This window comes from Curcuma longa, chromosome 12, assembly GCF_044706935.1.
Source record: "Curcuma longa cultivar G26 ecotype Majalengka, Jawa Barat chromosome 12, ITB_CL_G26_1.1, whole genome shotgun sequence".
Lineage (NCBI taxonomy): Eukaryota > Viridiplantae > Streptophyta > Magnoliopsida > Zingiberales > Zingiberaceae > Curcuma > Curcuma longa.
Window position 1 is genome coordinate 623,381 of NC_133872.1, and position 23,991 is coordinate 647,371.

Genomic DNA, 23,991 nt, shown 5'->3' on the forward strand with positions numbered 1-23,991 from the left:
CACACGATTATGATTTAAGAGTTTTCTTTTAAGTTAGACTCATACTCAAAAATTATTAGGATCGGCCATACCTTATTTAATATTGCATTGTGTTTTATGTGGTGTTGCTTCTATGAACTTAATTTACCATCGACTCCTTTAGCTTAACTTATAGTTATCTCGTTAATATTGCCAATATGAAAGTAGCTATATAGTTTTGACTATAGTTTATTGAAGTTTAATTGTGATATTGATTGCTAATATGATGCCTCCATCAAGGATTGAAATCGTAAATGGATGGGACCGGTAAGGTGACGAATTTCACATTTTTGCAGAAGAAATCGTAAATGACCATTAATTGGTTCCAAGCATTGGTTGGTCGGTCTTCTTTCTCATTTCTTTGATTAATTGTCTAATTTTATTAGCAATTGAAAAGTAAGATAGCATACTTTTCCTTGGATTGAACTTTGAAAGTTTTATACATGTATGATCTTAAAGTTGCCCTTCTTAATTTCTTTAACCCTAACATTTCCATTTCAAATCCACGTCATCAATTATGTCTATTTGTATCGTATGATCAATAATTCAAACGCTATTTCTTTAATTTATTATATATGCTAACAATTCAGTGGATCTCATTTCTCATCTAGAACAACGAACTTCATAATTTATTTATTGTAAATACAAAGCATAATTGTAATTATTTAATTATCCTGTGACATTAATTAATTATATTCACTAAGCCGCAAAAGGAGGGATGCCTTGTTCATTCCAGAAGTAGTTATCCGGGTCAACTCGAGCCTTGACTTTGGCAAGCTTGTCAAAGTTGTGCAGGAAGTATCTTCTTCCCCAAGCGCTTGCCTCCTCGTAGCTCGTCCTGCCTTCCTCTGTGCTGATCCCCAAGTCGATGTCCTTGTAGTTAAGATACGCAGCTCTCGGATTGCTCGACACGTGAGGGGCCATGTAGTCGTAGAGTCTCCTCATCCACCTCAAGTGCCTCTCCGTCACCGCCGCCTCCGTCTCGAACCACCTCATGAAGTACTGAATGTTATACAAATTCCCCTTCCTGTGAGGGAAGGCAATGGCATCGTCCTCTATGTCCCAAAGCCTTCCGCCCCACGGCTCGAATATCATCTCCAGAGGCTCCTCCTCCCCCTCCATCATAACCTTCCAAATCCCCTCCCATGCCTTCTGGGAGATTGGCTCCCTCACGAAGTCCGACTTGGCTTTGAAGGAGCTGTTGAACGCCGGCCGCCGGTCCAACAGCACGCGGGTATTATTCAATGCACGGCCATCGAAGTAGAGAGTCGACTCCACCCAACTCAGCTCGTTGCAGTCCTCGGCCCTCACGCGCAGCTCCGGGAAGCTCTTCTTGATGGCTGCAAGGGTAGCGCGACGCGGCCCCAGGAACAGGCCTTGGAATATGGCCTGGATCGTGCGGTTCGCCGGCGCCTCGCCGACCGCCATCACCAAGACCCTGATCCATAGATCGTCGGCGAGCCGCGGCGCGATGCTCTGCCATGAATGCAGCAGCCTCGTCGCACCCTGCCCCAGCGTTCTTCTCACGGAGAACACCGTCAGTCTGGACGGCACCGGGACGAGTCGCAACTTGTAGGCCACGACGACGCCGAAGTTCGCGGCGCCGCCGCCTCTTATCGCCCAAAACAAGTCTTCCCCCATGGTCTCCCTGGTCAACAGCTCGCCCTCGGCGTTGACCAGCTTGACATCCACGACGTTATCTGCGGCGAGGCCGTACTTCCTCTGCAGCGACCCAATGCCGCCGCCGCTGATGTGCCCGCCGACACCGACCGTGGGGCAGATGCCGGCAGGGAACCCGGCTGTGGGGCTGGCGGCAGCCGCGTGGTAATACACCTCGCCGAGGGTGGCGCCAGCGCCGACCCAGGCGGTGCGGGCTGCGGCGTCTACCTCGATGGAGCGAAGGCCAGAGAGGTCGACGATGGCAAACGGACCATCAGTACTGGAGAAGGAGACGTAGGAGAGGCCCTCGTAGTCATGGCCGCCGCTGCGGACGCGGAGGCGGACGCCGTGACGTCGCCCGCAGAGGACCGCGGCCTGGGCGTCGTGGACGACGGAGGGGAGGATGATGAAGGAGGGAGTCTCTGCGCCGGAGGAGAGAAACCGGATGTTTTGGACGGAGGAGCGGAAGAGGGTGGAGAAGGAGGTGGTGTTGGGAGTGTAAATCTTCGAAGGAGAAGAGGAAGATCCTCCGGTTGCTTCAAGAAAGCAATTGAGGAAGTTGGTTTGTTGTTGATTTGCTGCGTGAGAAGTGCGGAGGAGGAAGAAGAGTAAACAGGAGAAGATGACGGTGGACGTCATTGCAAGCTTGCATGTTCCTCTGCGCAACACGGGCCATATATAGAGATCGAAGATACCATATTTATCAAAAAACCCCTCCTTCCCCCCCTACGTTTTAAAAATAGCCCTCTACTTTTACAATTATTATTTTATCCCTTATTTGAAAAGTATTATCAAAATGTCTCTAAATGATTGTTGTTTATAATTCAAATATACACAATATCATTTGCAAATCAAATTATAAGGCACATTCCGTGACATTCTCTTACCATGCTTCTTTATAACTCATAATGTGTTGATTTGTAATTTGAAATGTAGGGGTGTGGATAAAGTTGGGATATGTCCAGTAAAAAAATTAGCCATAGCCATATTCTACTTTATTTTTTTTATCAAAAGATCTCACTTGTATATATTTATCTAAATACCTATCAGTATTATTCTAAATTATATTATTTTCTGAATTATAATTTTCGATCATACGTATAGCAACTACAATTTTATAGAACACATATTTAATTTATTAAATAATATTCATGTTATTTCTTGTCTATATATTAAAATTAAGATTTGATATGGTTCATCTATATTGTAATAGTTATAAAATTATAATTTCTACTATATATACATATTTAACTTTGCTTATCACATTCATTCATATTTTTGAATATTAAATATGTCAAACACAATATAACAGTTACAAAATCATAATAACTGCAACACGTCCTTTAAAAATTAGATGGGAGATTTAAATAGAAACTAATAATATAAAATAATATTGATGGATATTTGATATATGAGAATAAAAAGAATAGATGTATTTTTTAATAAAAATTTTTAAAAGAAAAACCCTTTTAATCATTTGAAAATAAAAGGGTATCCGTTTGATTTTTCAAACACGTGCATTTGACGCCAACATGGACAGTTATTGGCTAGGAATTGTTGCGTATGTCGTTTGGTTGAAAGATTATATTATATATATATATATATGATTGGTCGTCCAAAATATGATTAAATAGTTGACTAGTCTATTCAAAATACGATTTAAAGAAGTCATTTATCAAAATTTAGTCGAGAAGCATAACAATTACTCATTGGGTTGGAATTAATTTAAACTCTTGTATACTAAATTGAAATCTCATTAAAATACAATACTAGCTCATTTTAAAAAATATATATATTAACAAAACTTGTTTTATTATTGTTATTTGATGTTATTCATATCATTTTATTAAATAAAGTGATTGTATTCCAATGAAAAATAAAATACTGAAAACCATAAATATATATATATATATATATATATATATATATATATATATATATATATATATATAAAGGAAGATGATTTACTGTATGCTCATCCGTGAACGATATATGAATACTCAATGTTAATTATTTTTTAAGATTTAAGATAAAAGATTTAAAATTTAGAATTTAAATTATAATATTTAAGTTAAAATAAATGAAAATTAAAAAAACATACTGAGTGCGGATTATTTATCTAGATGTATGTATAATATATCATATATATGTATATATATAAAATATGTTCATATTTGAACAAAATTCATTAAGCAAAGAAAAGTAAGATACCATTTCTTTGCTTGCTGGTCCGATTTTATTAGCAAGAAAAGCAAGATAGCATACGTTTCCTTGGATTTAACTTTGAATTAATTTCTTTAACCCTGACTTTGAATTAATTTCTATAACCCTGACTTTGCATGTCTAGTTAATGTTCTAACTGTGTCTAATAAAAAATTTGTCCTTTTTAACCCTGACTTTTCCATTTAACAATCGTCTTTGTACAGCTAAGTTGAAGAAAAACATTAATAAGTCAGAGTCCGACAATTAAATCGTTATTTGAAGTTGACTTTTCCAAATTAATTTGTTTGGATTGCAATTTGTTTGTGGACATCAGGCATGGCCGGCGCATGCATGGATAGATTCAACGTCCATTTATGTCCACATATCCAAGGTACCTTCCTCGATCGATATATTAAATGCATTAAAATACAAGCGTAATCTTGTGGCATTCATCAAGCAGCAAAAGGAGGGATGCCTTGTTCATTCCAGAAGTAGTTTTCCGGGTCAACTCGATCCTTGACTTTGGCAAGCTTGTCAAAGTTGTGCAGGAAGTATCTTCTTCCCCAAGCGCTTGCCTCCTTGTAGCTCGTCCTGCCTTCCTCTTTGCTGCTCCCCAAGTCGATATCCTTGTAGTTAAGATACGCAGCTCTCGGATTGGTCGACACGTGAGGGGCCATGTAGTCGTAGAGCCTCCTCATCCACCTCAGGTGCCTCTCCGTCACCGCCGCCTCTGTCTCCAACCACCCCATGATGTACTGAATATTATACAAATTCCCCTTCCTGTGAGGGAAGGCAATGGCATCGTCCTCTATGTCCCAAAGCCTTCCTCCCCACGGCTCGAGTATCATCGCCAGAGGCTCCTCCTCCCCCTCCATCATCACCTTCCAAATCCCCTCCCATGCCTTCTCGGAGATTGGCTCCCTCACGAAGTCCGACTTGGCCTTGAAGGAGATGTTGTACACCGGCCGCCGGTCCAACAGCACGCGGGTATCATTAAATGCACGGCCATCGAAGTAGAGATTCGTCTCCACCCAACTCAACTCGTTGCAGTCCTTGGCCCTCACGCCCAGCTCAGGGAAGCTCTTCTTGATGGCCGCGAGCGCAGCGCGACGCGGCCCCAGGAACAGGCCTTGGAATGTGGCATTGATCGTGCGGTTCACCGGCGCTTCGCCGACCGCGCTCACCAAGGCCCTGATCCATAGATCGTCGGCGAGCCGCGGCGCGATGCTCTGCCATGAATGCAGCAGCCTCGTCGCACCCTGCCCCAGCGTTCTGCTCACGGAGAACGCCGTCACTTTGGGCGGCATCGGGACGAGTCGCAACTTGTAGGCCACGACGACCCCGAAATTCGCCGCGCCGCCGCCTCTTATCGCCCAAAACAAGTCTTCCCCCATGGTCTCCCTGGTCAACAACTGGCCCTCGGCGTTGACCAGCTTGGCATCCACGACGTTGTCGGCGGAGACGCCGTACTTCCTCTGCAGGGACCCGATGCCGCCGCCGCTGAATTGCCCGCCGACACCGACCGTGGAGCAGATGCCGGCAGGGAACCCGGCGGTGGGGCTGGCGGCAGCCACGTGGTAGTACACCTCGCCGACGGTGGCTCCAGCGCCGACCCAGGCGGTGCGGGCTGCGGCGTCTACCTCGATGGAGCGAAGGCCAGAGAGGTCGACGACGGCAAACGGGCCATCACTACTGGAGAAGGAGACGTAGGAGAGGCCTTCGTAGTCATGGCCGCCACTCCGGACGCGGAGGCGGATGCCGTGACGTCGGCCGCAGAGGACCGCGGCCTGGGCGTCGTGGTCGACGGAGGGGAGGATGATGAAGGAGGGAGTCTCTGCGCCGGAGGAGAGAAACCGGATGTTTTGGACGGAGGAGCGGAAGAGGGTGGAGAAGGAGGTGGTGTTGGGAGTGTAAATCTTCGAAGGAGAAGAGGAAGATCCTCCGGTTGCATCAAGAAAGCAATTGAGGAAGTTGGTTTGTTGATGATTTGCTGCGTGAGAAGTGCAGAGGAGGAAGAAGAGGAAACAGGAGAAATTGACTGCGGACGCCATTGCAAGGCTGCACACGTTGCACTGCGTAAACGCGATATAGGGAACAAGATTGAATTGAAGATCACATAGTTATCAAAACTGTGATCTTCAATTTTGTAAATCATAATGGGTTGATTTGTAAATTGTAAAGCAGGGGAAATATATATATTTTTAATGTTCATATTTGAAAAAAATTCATTTAAGCAAATATTAATATTATTATTAAGAAAGCGTTTAAGGGAAGCAATTTGTGTGGGTATTTTAGTCATTTGGAGTAGTATGTTTCTTTGAACGTTGAGACGCGCTCGGTTCTCCCCTCCCGTCCTAAACCCTAATTCGCTAAAAGGCCTCTTCTGACCCGTCGGCCATCTCTCCTCGCTTCCCTGAATTCCAAGTCATCTGGAACCAAAGATGGCGAAGAAAATGGGAAGGGGGGCCAGGAAGTTCGCTAAGAAGAATCTCCAATCCGTGATGAAGCGGAAGCGCAAGCTCAGTGCTGTGTTCAAGAAGAAATTTGATCCTTGAAAAGGTTAAACCGAACCACAAAGGATGCAACTTGTCATCCATTTCTTGGTCCCCGCGCTTTGTTATGTTGGATGATAGTGTTGTTATGTTGTAAATTTATTGTATTAGTGGGGTTTTATGTTTTTGCAGGGTGAAGTGGGAAAATTTTTTTAATAATGTGTAATTTCCTAATTGCATTTCTTCTTTCCCGTTGCCGGTTCGTTTAGCTAAATAATTGATATTTGACAGGAAATAATGACTCCCTCGAAGAAAGCAAAAAGTTGGAAAATGATCTGCAGATTCCTGTGTAAGAATTTGTTCCTTAAGAATGTGAAAGAGGGTGTTGTTGCTTTAACTTAGTTTATCTAGTGTTTTGTGTGTGTGTGTTAAAACTTGTTAAAATTTTACCTTTTTTCCCTCACTTATAGAGATCCTGAAGAGCAGATTCCAGATGGACTTGCTTCCAAAAGTTTTCTTGGTGATTTATTAATTAAGGAAGATGATGATTTTGATGAAGATGTTTCAGATAGTGATGGATACCTCTCTGAGGTATGCAAATTGGATCCTCATTCTTGGTTCTCACCATACTAACCTTTACTGAGGTAGCTTATTTTGTACGATAAATTGTGGTCATTGCTTCTTTTATGTGGATATTTTGATTGTCAGAGAGCAAGAAAAATATTATTGTTTACCTCATCTAGATCTTCGGATGAGTTAGTTATCAGAAATAACATAAATGCTGAATGAAAAATTGATTTTTCCCCCAATTTTCTTTTGCGTATTAAATTTCATATGTTTGTTTTGATGAATGATTGACATTACTGTTGTACATATATTTCTCAAGTTTGTTCAAGTGTATATTTGTATTTCTGCTGACATTCTAGATGAGTTGATTTTTCTATCTTTTATTTTTTGAGTATAAAATATTTGTTCACAAATTTGTTAAATATTCATTCTGTAAATTTCAAACTAGAAAACCCTTTAACATAACTTTTTTCTTTTAAACTGTTATTATATTACTTTTTGTGATTGTTTGATCTCAATTTCCCTCATGCTGCTGCAATGTGCAAATTTATATTCTTGACAGCAAGCGATCTTATTATATACTGCATGTGCATTTGCTTACCTCATCGCTGTAAATTATGCTGATAATAGTTTTCTACAGGATCCTGAATGCCCATATATTTCTGAAGATGAAGGGGAGAGTTGTTCTGAAGGTTAGTGTTGCTTTACCCTTCAGATACTACAATACTGCTGTGTGATGAGTTTATTTATCTAACTTTTGCAATATATCTGCAGAAAAGTGCACCGATGTTTTTTTACTAGAACATAACAAAGAAATTAATCAAAGACTAAACAATCAGAAGAGAAAATTATCCAAACTGTGTGATAAGGTGAGAACTTTCAGCAATTGTGATTCTGCGACAATTATTAATAAATTTGAATTTTATTTTTCTTCTAGTTTGGTTCATAACTCTGTTTATTAAATTTTACTCTACTTAGTTTAGTCTCTTTTCATAGATAATTCTGTCTTAAAAAATGAAAATCCAGACATGCCTCTGTTTTATGTTGATTTCAGATTCTGCATGTGTGCTTTTGGCTAAAACCCAATATCAAGGGGAAAAAGGGAAAAAAAATCTTTTTTATATATTTGGTTTTTATGAGATATCTTCTTCTAGCAAATTTTTTAGGCACTTGTCACTGAAATATCTTTAATTTTTAAGTGTGGTATATGGGTTTGTTTCCTAATCATTTATCTTTATCAGAGTGATCATCTCAGATAATCTATGCCTTAATTCCTTGTTAGATCCTTTCACTAGGTATTTGACACTAAGTATTATTTAAGACAAATTTCTTTTTGCTTTAGTATTATCTTTTAATTCAATTGCAAGTGTGACATGCGTTTTGTATGTCCAAAATCATATTTTTTTAGTAGACATATTTATATTTAAATAATAATAAAAATTGAAAGATAAATATTTACTCTAATAATGAACTATCTACTAACAATTAATAATAAAACAGAAATAATTTACCTTTGTAGTCCGTCAAATGATCCAGAACGATTCATTTTAAGGATCAAACACTATAAAAGCTAAATCTCAGCAACAATAATATGGAAAAAGGAAAAGATTTTCACGCCCAAATATGGAGTAAACAACAATCAAGGAAGCCTGCAAACAAGATGCCCAAATACGGAGTAATCGGATCCAACGCGGCAGGGAAGATGATTTCGCCTGCGAGGAAGACGGCCAGAGGAGCGAGCCTCGCCGCGGCCACTGGAGAGCCTCACAGTCACGGCCAGACTCTAGCCGCCAGAGGGCGAGGAAGACGGCCAGAGGGAGGGGCGAGGCCCTCGCGGTTTCGCCGGCGAGGAAGACGGTCAGAGGGGCGAGGCGGCGATTCGCCGGAGAGGAACAGAGGAAGACGGCCAGAGGGGCGAGCCTCGCGGTTTCGCCGACGAGGAAGGAAAACCCAAACAAACCCGACATGCGGATGCATCCTGCAAGTGTGACATGCAGCCATTTCAAGTTGCAAACAGAATTTAGACCAAATAGCTTCAGTTTATGGCCTATCTTGCATATGGATTTTAATTTTCAGCTTGTAGCCTACCCTGTGATAACCAAATGCTTGGAAGTTGGCTATTTCACTATAACAACCAAACAAACCCGACATGCCAGAACATGTATTTCGATAGCTGTGAAGCTATGCCTACCAAGTAAGCATACTTATGCATTTTCTGGTCATTATGTCAATTTATTACTAAACTAGTATGTGATGCATCTGTTATCTTCAGTTGGTATAAGTATGTTTGTCTTAGTATTTTCAGTTTTTTTGTTTATTTTCTACAACTTGTATATTGAACAATAAGCAATCATACTAAAGCTATTTTAGCCTACCTGTGATAGTAGTATTCGAATGATGAAGGTGATACCTGTAGCATTGATGATGAAGATCTAATAGAGGATGAAATTTCAAAAGTTAGCAAAGTCATTACAAGCTCAACTGTGGACGTATGGTGTTGGCTGCAAATGGAGCAGCCAAATAGCTCTGCACTTGCCAACCTGCTCAATGCCTTCAGAGCAGCTTGTCGTTATGGTCTGGACACTGGTGAAGTTTCACCAGTAAATATTGCTAATGGAGAGGTTTTCTCTAAGATTTTAACGTTTGTTCTATCTGAAGCCGAGGGAATCTTTCGTAGGCTCTTGAGGTTTTCTGGTTCTCTGAATAAAGATTACATTTTGAAAATGACAAATAAGCCAGAATGGAAAACTGTGCGACCGCTGATCAAGTCATTTCTAAGGAGTTCTCTGTTTCTTTTGAATCAAGAAACAGACAGCCATATTCTTGAGTTTGTTATCTCAGCTCAGATCATCAATCCTACTATTTTCTGCTTTCCTATCCCTAACAAAGAAACTGATCAAGGTATGTCAAACGTGCTCCTTGCTAAAGCTTCAAGTAGCACCCAGCAACTACCACAATCAGTTAGGTCATGATAACTAGGGATAAATTTCAACATTTTTATTTATAGGGCATGCCGCAAACTTGTAAACCTATGCGTCATATTTTATAACAGTTTAATATTCTGTTAGGAAATCTGACTTGTTGCTTAAGCCCTAGAGTTTGTGTGGAAAGCATAGTTTATCAACAATATTGAATATCTATGAAGAGTAGACTATTTATATAATTCTATGCAACATGATTGGTTATAATCTTGTTAGCTATATGTTATAATAGGCCAGTTGAAGGCATTCCACTGGGAGAAATTTGACATTCTTCAACAAAAAACAAAAAATGGGTGGGCTGCAAAAGAAATATCTCAATATTCAGTAGTTAGTGTGACCAAAGGCTGGCTATTGTATATTATAGCCAAGAAAGTTTAGTTACAATTGAGAAATGTATCTTTATCTTTCAATATTTTCCCTTGTTCACCATTTCGATGCAGATATCCATTCATTTGTGGGTTACTGGTGACAAGGATCTGTCTCAAAGTTCTTTTTTAATTTTATGGGGCATTGCTTCAGAATTTTCTTTGGACAATATCAATACATGCCTGACAAAAGCATTTGTAGCTTTTATTAAAACTAGCAAGTTCATGGAGCCTCAAAACATTGAACATATTGAATTTTTGGAAAATTCCATTGTGGAACTTATTCATTAGACATTCAGAAGTCATATCAGAGGTGTTCGTGTCCATACAGCAGCTTGCCAATATCTTGAGACTTGCCCTTAAAACAATGAAAAAGGTCTAAAATCCCACATAGCTCTTTACATCTATGTTTCTATTATGCTTATTTTATAAGTTACACCATGAGGCCCGTAGCCGTATATGGTGAAAATATATTTGCATGCTGAAAATCTTTGTTCTCCTATAATTGTACTAAGTCATTCATGTGATTGTTGGATTGTACTAAATGGATGGATATTTCAATTGGAAATTTATTGATTGGTAGTGGGAAATGGTAAATTTCAAATTTATTGTAAAGGTGTCTGATATTTGTAAGAAATCTAAAAAAGAATGCTTTTAGAAAAGGCTCCATCAGATCCCATTAGACAACCATAGTACATTCTAGAGTAAGTTTTAGATTCAATGCTAGTTTCTGTTTGTTAAGGTCATTTGATATCTACCATTCAAATTTTAAACATGATATTTCTTTTTAAACTGGTTTCTTGAGATTGTGGAAAACAAAACATTTACCAAATTTCTAGAAAAAACTTTTAACAGTAGTCTGAGTTGGATTGTTTCTCTTGCATATCCTATAATGAATGAGAGCTTCTTAATTTATGGCTTGCTCTGATGTCCTATATTAGTTTCTTTGTTTTCACAGATGCAATCATTGATACTGAATTCTGTCACTAACTTCCTGAAAGTTAGTAGTTCAACTGGAGATTCTCTAAACTGATTTTTGAAAAATATATAATCTAAAAATCACATGTTCAATCCACTATTTATGATGTTTTCTAGCATGAAGAGGCTTCTCCTGCCTGCAATTTTCAAGATATCAGGTAGATTATTTTTCCTTAAAGTGATCCAATGAGCCAAAAGTCAAACTCTTAACTTTTTTTTTGTGTGTAAAATTTTTAGTTGTTCAAACATTCAAAAGGGGATAGATTTCATTAATCCCTGTTTTATTTTTTCTTCTACATAATTGGATGTATAAAGTCTATTGCTTCTTTTTGGTCTTTCAAGAAACTAGCTATTGACTTTGAAGATCTTGTAGAGAGAGACCTTTACAAATGCAGTTCTTTTTTCTTATTGTTTTGCATGCAGGATGAACTCAAGAAGATATATAGTTGGCAGTATCTCAACTGTGTCAGCTTGTGGGTTAAGTTTGTTTCTTGCAATTCCAAGAATTATGATCTGGAGCAGTTAGTTTTCTCGATTATTGGAATCATAAAAGGGATCGCTCACTTATTTTTTGGACCGCGATATATGCCTTTAAGGTTTAAATGTGTTAAAATGCCGAATCAACTCTCTTCTTCATCTGGAGTTTTCATTCCGATTGAGTCCTTGCTTTTCGACTGCCTAGAAATTAGAGGGCCTAACAATGCAGATGGAATGAAGCGAAAGTGTGTAGACCTTGCTTTGTTATTGAAGGTGAAAATAAACACTCTAGATATATTATGTTTAATGATAATACTGTTTATCATGATTTTGTCTTTTTTCTTTTGTTTGTACATTACTATAATTATTTGTATATTATTAATATCCATATTTGTTTTAAAATTCTGAGACGTTTTTCTTTTTCGGTTTCTAATAAATAGTTTGTTCTCAAATCTAATATTGGAAAAGTAGCTATTGCAAGGATTCTACCATTCTTAAACTTTTGCTTAATTGATTGATGCTTGGACAGTTTTTGGTGATTGTTAATTTGCCATTTCACATCAACACCTTTTTATGGAGAGCCACATTCAATAAGCAATCTGTCAAATACACCCTGACTTTATCTGCATCTGATCACTGTGCAAACCAATCTTGTTCTATTTCTCCTACTATGACTACATTACATCATTCTTCAAATATTCATCCTCACTAATTATTCTTTAATTTTGCTATTTTCTGTCAAATAGGTGCCTAAGCAGCTGCTAAAATCACAAGACTTTCATCAGGAGATTGTTCTTTCAGCTATTAAGTTGCTGGCAGAACATCTTTCTCAATGGTGCTACCATGTATCTTTTCCTGAATTAGCGACCATTCCACTGATTCTTCTCAAAAGATTCCATGATAATACATCTCTTGAAAGTGTCCTCTGTCCTGTTAAGCGACTCATAGACCAGGTACCAACCAAGGGATCTCTGTTTGTTTTACTACCTGTAATGGGGGCAGAAAGAAAAGATATTACTACTCAAGAAATTGAATGTGCTCAACTTATCAATTACATTTAACCTAAAACTACAAATTGGAGATAACAGTGGTGTATGTCCCCCTTCTCCACTAACTGCAGGTTCAGCAAAATAGTGATTTCATTCAGAGAAAAAGAGACGAGGCTTCCTTCTCCCCAAAAGATAAAGAATCTGTGGATAACTTTTTGCTGGTCAGTCTTACTTCCCAATATCCTCTTTTATTTAATCTCTGGATTATATCTGCAGCTGGAGAAAATGTGATAGAAGTCCTACTTTTAGTATGTTCTATGCCAGCATAATATAGAACACACTCACTCGGATAACATAAATTATTTTGGTTCCAAACACACACTTATATGTAGAATGGCCAGTACGTTCCTGGCTCAATATTTTTGTAATTCTTGCATACTGTTTAATTCCAAAGGTTTTGTGACTCATCAACAAGTTGCTTTGCGATCAAACTAAACTTAAGCTACACAATTCTGATCACTTCTTTGCCAGCTGCCAGTTCGAACACTTGCGGAAATTGCTCAGGGCTGGTCGCACAGAATGGTAAGCCAAACTCCTGCTCTGCCATGTCAAGCAACCCAATGAAGCATGGGTGCTCGAAGACCTCGATGTCAGGAAACAAGGACGGTGGTGTTGCTGCTGCTGCTTCTTCTTCCTCGTGATATCTGCTACTTTCTCTCCCGAGTGATGCCTACTCCTGCTGTTGCTGCTTGCTTGCTCGAGACAAACTCCTTGAGCTGAAGGTTTAAACTAACTACAAATCGAAGGTGAATTCTGAAGCTAGTCTGACGGCTGAAGGCTAATTCTAGGACCTTGTCACATATAGTAAGCAGATGTTGAGTGTACGTCGAACCGAAGTGGTGGTAGTAGTAGCTGGAGGCATAATGGTGCATGAACGGAACCTCGCCAGGTGAAGAGCTTATAATGTCTCTTTTCAATAAAAGATGAAATCCGTCACTCCAGCAATTTCATATAGTCGATTTCACGATTATCTGTAAATAAGTAAATCGAAAAGTTATAATTTATTTGTGAATAGGTAAATCGAGAAGTTGTAATTGACTATGACGGAGGAGGACATTATTTCGGTTTTGTTGATATTTGATTTTTGTCTATTTCAATAATTTTATTCCATTGTAACCAACTCAGCTATAATCATTCAACAAACTGTAATATCTCTCTTAATTCATTTAAATTTCTCTATCAATTTGAATTTAGATTATTATTATTTAATCATCACGGGTCATTCTCATGTGACATAGCATATCACAATTCACATGCAGGACGCAAAGTTTTTTTATTATTATTATATTCTTCTTATGACTTTCTTCTTCCTTAGCATGCCTTTTTTAAAAAAGAGTTTTTAATTATCAAAAATTAATAAAGTGCAATGAATTAGAAACATGGATTTTTTTTAAAAAAACAAAAGCATATAATTCTAATAAAGTAGAAAAATAAAACTGGAATCATGAGTTTATTATAACAAGTATTTGGTTAAAGTTAAAAAAAACTAATTTAAGAAAATTAAAGTTTTGATTTTGTTCTATTTTACTAGTATAAAAGAATTTATTACTTTAAATTTATTTATTTATTAATTATCGTCCTTATATTATATTGGATCTTTTGAAAGGATTGTATGAATTTGTTTGGCTGTATTTATTTATGTTTTTGTGATAAGTTATGATCTAATTTGTCAACAAATGCCACTTACTCTCCTTTGTATTATCCATTTGATCATTGAAAATGTGGCCGGATAATTAGTCAAAATTCTCGCCCAACTTTTTTTACTTTACTCGATTATTGGGCCTGTTTTCTCCCATCTCTTTAATTTTAATTATTTAAAACTAAAATCTGTTTTATCTAATTTGACCACTAAATGTTGATGATTCAAAAATTAGAGGACATTTGAATATGTCAAATTTTGACATTTGAAAAAAAGTAGGTCTATAGACTTAGTGTGACTAAGCATTGACATTTAAATACTAGTCATTCTAGAACATTTGTGAGTTGAATATGTAGAGTGTTGGTGGTCTCCATTCAAATTTAATCATTAATGAGGATTAACTAATTCCATTTTGTTCATAATTCTTTCTTTTTCCTTATAATTTTACCTATCTAATTAGGAGAGATGATTGACAAATAATAGCGTATTTTTTAATCTATATTGACATTGACATTAATGGAAACAATAATAGTTTATAAAGATTCTAAACGAATTTAAATTAATTATATATATATATATATAATTTCTTCTAAGAAATAATGTCTTAAATTAATCAAAATGTACTTTACATTTCTTTGCCTATATGAAACTATTCTTTATTCGAACATTTAAAAATAAAAAGTAAAACATTTGATCAAATAATTTAGGAAAAAATTATCGTTGAAATATGTTTTGGTAAAAAAAAAATAGTAGTGGAGGATGAGACAAAGTCGTATCATGCACTTATTTAATTATTGTTTTCTTTTTTTTTCCAACTCAAAAAACTAATTTTTCTAACTATAAAGCGCCGCCGCGAAATGGAAAAAAAAACACCACCACCAACTTCTCCAATTCGCTTCGCAGGGAGACGATGATCCGGCGGCTGTCGAAGGTGGTGGGCTCCCCCCAGTGCGAGTGCCTACGGCGTCGGCGGTGGCTGCGGCGGCTGCGGTGGAGGGAGTCCATATCGGCGGTGGCGGCGGAGGGGCACGTGCCGGTTTGCGTAGGGGAGGAGATGGAGCGGTTCGAGGTCCCGACCGCGCTGCTGGGCCGGCCGGTCTTCCTGGAGCTGCTCCGCCGGTCGGCTCAGGAGTACGGCTACGAGCAGAGCGGCGTTCTCCGCATCCCCTGCCCCGCCTCGCTCTTCCGCCGGCTCCTTGACGCAGAGAGACGGAAGCAAGCGACGGCGACGGCGGAGGAGGCGGAGGAGCTGCTCCTGTCATTCGACGAGTGGTTGCTGTCGTCGGAAACGAACGTTTTTGTTTCATGATTTGCGCCTGTGGACATTAATGCCTACTTCCGATGATCGACTTTGGCTATTTCTCATGTAAATATTGGTTTGGGTGCCATGAAAGCCTATGCAGCTCTTGGCTCAAACTCAAATTAGTATCTATCATCACACCACGGTAATAAGACTTGCAGAAGAACTGCAAATTCACTATCTTTTTCCTCGTGATTCCAATAATCTGATTAAGCAACACCTCAGAATTTGAGGCTGTGTCGGTACAGAACAAGGTGCAATTAATAACAGCAGAACGAGCATCGTTCTGCAATCACTTTCATCACCAAAAAAAAAAAATTCCAAAAAAAAACACTTGTTTTAATAAGAAAAGGGGAAGTTTTGATGCAGAATTAATGGAGATCCTTCGCAGAGATCGCTGCCTACTGACAGAGCACGAATCTGGTGAGGCCTAACACGCCGCAGGAGAGCGCGAGGAGAACCATGGTGGCGAAATCGCGAGCAGACCACTTGCGCACCTTGGCGCCGCCGCCCTTGGCCTCGACGCGCAGGCTCTTGGCCCGCCGCAGCGCGTCCACCTCCTTGAGCAGGTCGAACTCCGTCCCCTTCCGCTTCAGCTCCTCCACGCACTTGGCCAGCAGCAGGCCGTCCTCCCGCTCCCGCTCGAGCAGCCGCTCCAGCACGCACTCCGTGTCGACCTTATAGCGGACGGCCCAGACGAGCGCCATGGAGCAAAGGAAGGAGCAAAGGCAGGGGATCCAGGAGCGGCGGCACGCGGAGGCGGGCGACGCGGCGGCGGATGAGTAGAGGAGGAGGAGGACGAGAGAGTGAAAGACGAAGAAGGCGCAGTAGAGGCTGGCGATCTCGCGGCCGACGGAGTCAACGCGCGACTCGCGGAGGGCGACGCGCTGGGCGACCAACTCCTCCTCCTTGATCCACTGCTTTAGGAGGAGCTTGTGGGTGGCGCTCTCGGCGATCTGGTGGAGCGGGTGGCGGGGCTTGTGGTGGAGAGCCGACGCTGATGGATCGACGCTCGATTCACCGGCGGTCATCTTCTTAACTGCTTCTTGGATTATTCGATCTCTCAAGGGGAGAGGGTCGCGTCGGAGAAGAAGAGGAAGAAGTGGAATTTGAGGCGGTAGTGATTCGAACAATAGTATTTACTTCAAGGGGGGTTGTAACGGTCGAATTGAGATCTGGAATCAGTCCTGGACAACGGTCGAATTGGTGTAAATGCAGTGTTTTATTTTTAATCCGCTATTTTTCTTAAAAAATTCTCCATCCGGCTTCTAAAGATTTGTCCGTTTCTATATTAAGACATATTGACGTCATTAAATCTTGCTTTAAAAGGGAAAGGAGGAGAATTGGATCGGCATTAGATTCTACGCTAATCCAAGGTACCGAACCATGTTTGATCTTAATTTGGGCTTCCCTATTGGGCTTTCCAGGAGCCCAATTAGACATTGTTTGACAAGGTACGCTAGTTGTTTTATTGACCTTTTAAACTTTTTTCATAAAAAACAAAAAAAACTAAAAGGAAAAAAATAATTAGTCGCTCCTTTTTTTCTTATTTATGAAAGTAAATTTTAAATAGTGTTATAGGAGAAATTTAGTCAAGTTGCTGAAACAACTTAATTCATTCATGGCTAATTAATATCTCCGTTTATACAAATTGTTTAGTATATCTCTAGTACAACTTAAGAAATTTAGAGATCTTGTTTTTCTTAATTGATGCCTAATCCTATTTCTTAAGCAAGTCATGAAACATATGAACATGATATTAACAAATGAAGGAGATGATTAACCTAAAGGTTAACACTTGTTTAATGCCCACGTATATCATTTGAAAGCTCAATGAAGATAATCAATTAAACTCAATCAACGCAAGCCAAGTTTTGATTGGTAATCAAACCCTAGGCGAGAAATTAGAGTTGATAGTAGATTAGTAGTAGTTCTTTTAGTACTTCAATGTGAAAATAATTGAAAAAGAAAAACATAGGTTAGACAGTAAGCTCGCTAATTAAGAGTTGATTAAAGCTATAACTAAATAATTTCAAAACTCAATTAACCTATTAACTACACAATCACGCTAAGCAACTATAACTTTTTTTCTTCTTTCAAGTCTTCATTAATGAAACAATAACAATTGATAGAAAAAACACATTACTTTGATTAATTAAGTAATAATAATTAACTCCAAAATTATATTAATTAAGCTAGTTATATATTATCTTCAGTAGCAATCAAGATCTCCATTTCCACATTTTTATATTTTAAATGTTTTTTTCAAAAGAAAAAATGAACAACCAGCTTTCTTCAAATGCCATCAACATCTTCAATACTTTAGCTAATTGTATATTATGCTTTTCTAGAATCTTTTTGAATTTGTTTTAATTTGTGATAGTATTATATATATGCATCAATAGCTTAGTGGAAAATATTATAAATTAATTAACACGCGAGTGTTAAGTATACGTCCACATGATCACATGAAGAGACTTCCTAATCTTAATTTTTATATTTAGCATAGGAAGTTTTAAGACTTGATAATGTATTAGGGATATTCAGCTATTCTGAAAGTGTTCATATATTCAAATTTTAGAGTTTAATTAATATGCAATGGTCGAATTCTTCCAAGAGATCAAACGTTTGGAACTTACAAAAATATATCTTCTAATAATTATAAGCATGAATTGTTCATCAACTTTAGATAACTGTTCTGCATTTGTTAATCATTATATTAACTAAATTATATAACTTTTAGATTAGAATCTTGAATGATTGTGGTGTTCATGTAAATTAAGATAAATAAAATAAGAAAAGATTATTGGTGCAAGGGATTTTGATCAATATTAACAATAATAAATTAATAACTTTAATATGATGATCTCCTTAATTCATGAAAAAATTGAATCATTAAAAAACAAAGAGATAAAGATCTGAGAAATTTAAAATTAATAAACTATGCACACAAATTAAAGAAGCAAATGAGTGAAGAGGAAAATGAAGCACCAAAGAGGAAGAAAACAAAAACAAAGAGAAATCAGAAATGCCGAATAAGAAATCTATCAGCCAAAAGGTATGCAAATCCATCAGCCAAATGAGCTTGTGGTCGATAGTATAAACTGGACAAGATATGAAGCCATGAAGGTATAGCAAAACAATTCTTAGGATGTGATTAAAGTAAAGCCTCCATTATTACAATGGTATGCATTAATAAAGTCTATAGAGTTATGGCAAGAGAACAAAGGAAGGATAATAAATGGAAAGTAAATAAATAACAGTAGAAAAAAACTTCTTAAGTGAGAAGAATAATGAGTCTTGATAGAAAGGAAATAATAAAGGAGATGGGAGAGAGCAATTTTTATGTGCTGGGAGAATATAAAAGTTAACTGAAAGGTTTGATAAATAGTTCGTGAACGGCTCGAGCTCGGGAAAAGGCTCGTTTTAAAGTTATATCGATATAGCTCGTTTAAAAGTTAAACGATAACTTGGTTCGTTAATATATAATAATAAATAATATATATATATATATATATATTTATTTATTTATTTATTTAATAATAATGAACAAGATTGAGATATGTTTAGGCTCGAAATAAAGCCATAAGAATAATTTTCTAATTAATTAAATGTAAGATACTATAATAATAAAAGATTGAGATATGTTTAAATAAAGCTAGAATAATTTTCTTAAATGAAAATGAATTAATATGATTTAATTTAGGAATAATTATTTATTCCACATAGTTTTATTCACAAGTATATATATATATATATATATGTTACTAGATTAATATGATTCAATTAAGATGGATATATATATATATATATATATATATATATTAAATTTATTCATAAAATCACAAAAATGAGAGTCAATATTAATTAAAATTGTCACGAGCGAATATATATTATGAAATTGATCATGTACAACCATTGATGATATATCTTTACTAATTACTATTAATTTATATAACTTTTTTTTAAGTTGGCACCAGCAAAGTTTCCTACCGACTAATCTGATCCTATAAAAGTTTTCTACCGACTAGTTTAACTCCATAAAAATTTTCTACCGATTTCAGAATAAATCGAGATGCGAAGATGATGACTCAACCTGACAAACAGTGTTCATTGATCCACTACCCATTTAAAAAAACATCTTTATAAAATTATTACAATTTAATTTTGAACTCTAGATATCTGTCATTGAAGAATCTAACCATCTCATCTACTGTTAACTCTTCCTACTGATGCTTATTTTTTTTATCACCACTTGCAGGTGTCTATTTCATCCCTCCTAATGGCAACTGACCTAGCAATATTTATACAAAATATTAAAATTAAGTCCTATCAGTGAAGAAATATGGATCAATTTCCCGATCGATATGATCGATTCTTTTCAACAAATTAGCGATTATATATTTATATATATATATATATATATCACGTTAAATGCCGAACCAATGCAATCTGAAACAAATGGTTCTAAATGGTGATAAATCTTCACTATTTATCTACTTGGATGAGCCAACTTATACGACTGCTCAAATGAGGTGTTAAATTACATAGGCTATTGGAAAAGTGATTATGCACAAATTTTTGTAAGACATAAATTGAATTGATTTAACTGCTTTTTTTAGATTCATACATTTATCCTATATATAAAATTAAATCCATTGAGGAGACAAATAAGGAAAATAACGTAATAATAACACATTCTTGATAATTTAACTGTGGTACATAATATTTCTTACCGTAGAACTTTGAGCATTGGAATTCATTTTTCCATGACAATCACTAAAACGGAAATAAGAACTGACATAAATGTTAAGATAAAGTTATATGTACTTTGAAGAGAGTGAATCACAAGAGCTTTCATTCAATGTTCAATAGTTTATTTCAACCAAAGTTTAAGAAGGTCCCAATGTTCACATTGGGCCTTTTGGGGGTGCGGCGGCGAGCAGAAGGTTTAGGGTTCTGGACGGGATGAGGGAAATGGGAGCAAAGGAAGAAGAGGACGAGCAGAGGCGACGACGAACAAACCCGAGAGTAACGGCGAACTAACTCGAGAGCGACGGAGAACTAACTCGAGCAGAGGGAGAAGAGAGGCGCTGAGGAAGAAGAGTGCAGAGGGGGGAGCGGAATCGCGAGAAGAGGAGGGGTTTTGCTTGCCACGGGAGCGCGCGGAGGGTTTTTTTGTTTTCTGCTTTTGGATTGCTACGAGCGCGCGGAGGGAATTTCCAGCCACGTCGGCATCTCCACGTTGGGCGACTCGTGCGCTCACGAGTCGCTCAAGAGTTCCAAGAGAAGACGCTCAGAAGAACAAAACAAACTATATATATATATATATCTTGGGGGGAAAAATCTGTCTTTTAAAAAAAAAATCTCCGGCAATTATTAGATATTGCATTCTGGATCTCAAGTGCATACGATGGCGTGGCGTATCCGCAGTCGTCGATCGGATGAGTTAGAATATTCCGTCGTCGGTTAAGAACTCGGAAATCCTGCCGAGCTCGTCCCAGATGCTGTCACTCATGAAGTCATTCGAGCTCGGGCTCATCTCCGAATTATTACTACCGGAGCTCGCCGTCGCCGGAAAGAGAGATTGGGCGCCATGGCCGCCGCTCACGTCCACTTGGAGGAGGGCGTCGGGGTTTTTGTGACGTTGAAGGAGAAGCTCCGCCGCCGAGCCGCTGCCGCCGGAGGAGGTGCAGCACATGTAGTCGTCGACGGGATCGAAGCAGTTGGTGACGCTGCTGGATTCCGGAAGCGACTTCGTCGGAGTGGACGTCCTGTAACTGTTCGGCTGCTTCTTGTAGGAAGAGCTTCTCTTGAAGATTCTGCAGATCGTCCAAACTTCCTGGAAAACGATCATTTAATTTAATTTCGAGCTGAAATTAAGTGTGAGCAATTATGTTTTTCATAAAGTTATTGTCTAAAATTATTTACATATTAAAAAAACTAATAAGAAAAGCTTACCGATTCTTGTAGGTTGGCGGCGTTCTTCGTGGTGGTGGTGGTGGCGTCGCCGGATTTGTCGCCGGCGCCGGGAAGGCGGAACTCGTGCATCATCCAGTCGGTCTTGGTGCCCTTCCCGGCGTGGCCGCGGTAGTAAACGAGTGACTTCTTGAGGCCGATGCAGTGGCCGGAGGATTGGATGGGCCGGTCGATTCCAGTGGCCTTCCAGAAGCCGCCGCCGGTGACCCTGTTCGGCCGGACGCTGTTCCGGTACTTCCTTCCTCGCCGACAGAAGAAGTACCACTCCTTCTCCCCCGACGTGATCATAAACTCTGCTCGATACATACAACTAATTAACTTTAATCGCATGAGCAATTGTTAATCAACCATCGAACTTACTCGGCAACTCCCATGGCTCGTGCTTGTAAACGTCCATCTCCTTGATGATCTCGACGCTGAGCTGTTTCCTCTCCACCTTCCGCCGGAGGTAGAAGCCGACGAGCTCGTCGTCGGTGGGGTGGAAGCGGAATCCGGGGAGGAGCATCACGTCCTCCTCCTCCTCCGCCGCATCCGGCGGCGCCGCCATCTCATTCTCTGTTTTCATCTTCTCCCGCTCGATCGATAGGGCGATCGATCGACCGTACGTCGTAGCAACTCCCGTTTGTCTCCGATGATCTTAATTATATAGAAAAAGCTAGAGATTCAAAAGAAGCAAATTTGATGGTGGAATTCATTAAGAATTGAAAGCAGCGTGAGGCAGTAAAAAAATATTAAATTCGCGACGTGTTTAATTTTCGAAATATTTAGAGAAGAATGGCGTGATATGCGTGAGGGAATTTAAAATTCGGTCTGGGGAGACATCGCGTCGAGTTTGACGTCTATGAACGGCGAGCGAGCCACGTAGCCAACGTACGTAAACCTCAATAAATATTATTGCTCAGTAATTAATTATTCGAATTGAAATATAATATTTTTATTTATTTAAATAAAAAATAGAGTTAAATTTTATAAAACCCCATAAAACTATGATACCTTATTTACTTTATTGATTTTTTTTTTTGTTATTGATTTGTATATTTTATGGAATGAATATAAATGGATTCTTTCACGAGTATATGTGACTAGATGAAACCTTTCATCTATCCAACCAAATGGTATACATGCATGTGCACATTGATTTAAACACAAAAGAGAAGTGATTAAGGAATTTATGGTAGCGATAAATTGGGACGTCATGTGAATTTGAGCAACGAAAACATGAAAAAAATGTGAATATTCCGATTCGAGAGGAGAGGAATGGGTCAATCCCTGAACGGAACTTGGTGTTGTTGTTGGATGTTGACCTGTGTCTACTCTCGAGATCACTCTAGTACAATTCAATCTTAGGCTATGTCAACCATGACACGAACCCATGCACGACTTTGTATTTCAAAGCAAAGCTCATCTAACTAGAAGCAATAGTTTGGCGGTCCAGTCAACTCGATCGGTTTGATCACATTCAACCCAATTGACCATGTGTGAAGGCACTAAGCTTGGTTGCTTATTGTTCAACCAGACATGAGAAGCTAAGGTGGCCCTCAGAAGAGACTAGATGACGAAGACAAATGACAAACTCTATTAATTAAAAGTCTATAAACACATAAATAAAAATTCTAAAACTCCATTATTAATTTGGCATATCTTAAAAGATGATTCAAAGGATTGAAGAATGTCCAACCATTCCAATATAATTTAATTTCACATGTTTGAAAAATTATAATATATTTATGAGTTTTTAATATTTCCTATGTGTTTTTATAAGTTCTTTGTGTTTTCAATGAGTCCATCTATTAATATTTATGTTGTTTGAGTACTTTATGAGTCTTAATATAAATATGTAATGTAATGTTGGGATATGGAATAGATATTAATGTTTTGAGAGTTATCTTTGGTTGTGTGATACAATCTTCCTATGGTGTGATGCCTAAGAACCCTTAAGTGTGATACGTAAGTTTCTGCATTCCTTTATCACTTTATTCTAGATTTCTACTTCTGAAACCATCTAACACTCAATCTCCTCTTGTGCTACATCAATTTGGTATCAGAGCCTAAGTTAACATGTTGATCTACAACATCGGGGAGGAGCTTTAAAGGAAAATTGACTGATAATCAACGTGATGAGATACTTATTTGTGTGATGGAACAACTTGATGACATGCGAATTCGTCTAAATGGTGTTGAAGCTATGATTTCTCAATCTAAAGGTGATCAAGCCCAAGGAGAACCAGGAGAAACATTTCAAGTAAACAACAACGTGATTCAAAAAGGGTTTCCAACACCTCAAC

General features: G+C 38.4%; 5 protein-coding genes and 1 pseudogene across 5 annotated transcripts; 2 read left to right on the forward strand and 4 right to left on the reverse strand.

The window, feature by feature from the left end:
* Nucleotides 1-717: 717 nt before the first annotated feature.
* Nucleotides 718-2,316, reverse strand: LOC141842626 (tetrahydroberberine oxidase-like). Its single transcript, XM_074730675.1, has one exon. It carries the CDS (start codon nt 2,314-2,316, stop codon nt 718-720), a length of 1,599 nt encoding a protein of 532 aa, XP_074586776.1.
* A 1,935-nt stretch (nt 2,317-4,251) lies between these two features.
* On the reverse strand, nt 4,252-5,944 carry LOC141843520 (tetrahydroberberine oxidase-like). Its single transcript, XM_074731571.1, has one exon. It carries the CDS (start codon nt 5,928-5,930, stop codon nt 4,332-4,334), a length of 1,599 nt encoding a protein of 532 aa, XP_074587672.1. The 5' UTR covers nt 5,931-5,944; the 3' UTR covers nt 4,252-4,331.
* Nucleotides 5,945-6,258: 314 nt separating this feature from the next.
* LOC141843607 (protein REBELOTE-like) lies at nt 6,259-13,652 on the forward strand (annotated as a pseudogene).
* Nucleotides 13,653-15,337: 1,685 nt separating this feature from the next.
* On the forward strand, nt 15,338-15,736 carry LOC141842646 (auxin-responsive protein SAUR71-like). Its single transcript, XM_074730690.1, has one exon. It carries the CDS (start codon nt 15,338-15,340, stop codon nt 15,734-15,736), a length of 399 nt encoding a protein of 132 aa, XP_074586791.1.
* Nucleotides 15,737-16,128: 392 nt separating this feature from the next.
* LOC141842680 (uncharacterized) lies at nt 16,129-16,758 on the reverse strand. The gene has a single exon (XM_074730717.1). The coding sequence runs from the start codon at nt 16,756-16,758 to the stop codon at nt 16,129-16,131; it is 630 nt and encodes a 209-aa protein (XP_074586818.1).
* Nucleotides 16,759-21,085: 4,327 nt separating this feature from the next.
* LOC141843264 (transcription factor JUNGBRUNNEN 1-like) lies at nt 21,086-22,302 on the reverse strand. Its single transcript, XM_074731323.1, has 3 exons — nt 22,067-22,302; nt 21,689-21,999; nt 21,086-21,569 (listed from the first exon to the last, which is right to left on the reverse strand). Exons 1-3 carry the CDS (start codon nt 22,269-22,271, stop codon nt 21,177-21,179), a joined length of 909 nt encoding a protein of 302 aa, XP_074587424.1. The 5' UTR covers nt 22,272-22,302; the 3' UTR covers nt 21,086-21,176.
* Between the last annotated feature and the right edge of the window lie 1,689 nt (nt 22,303-23,991).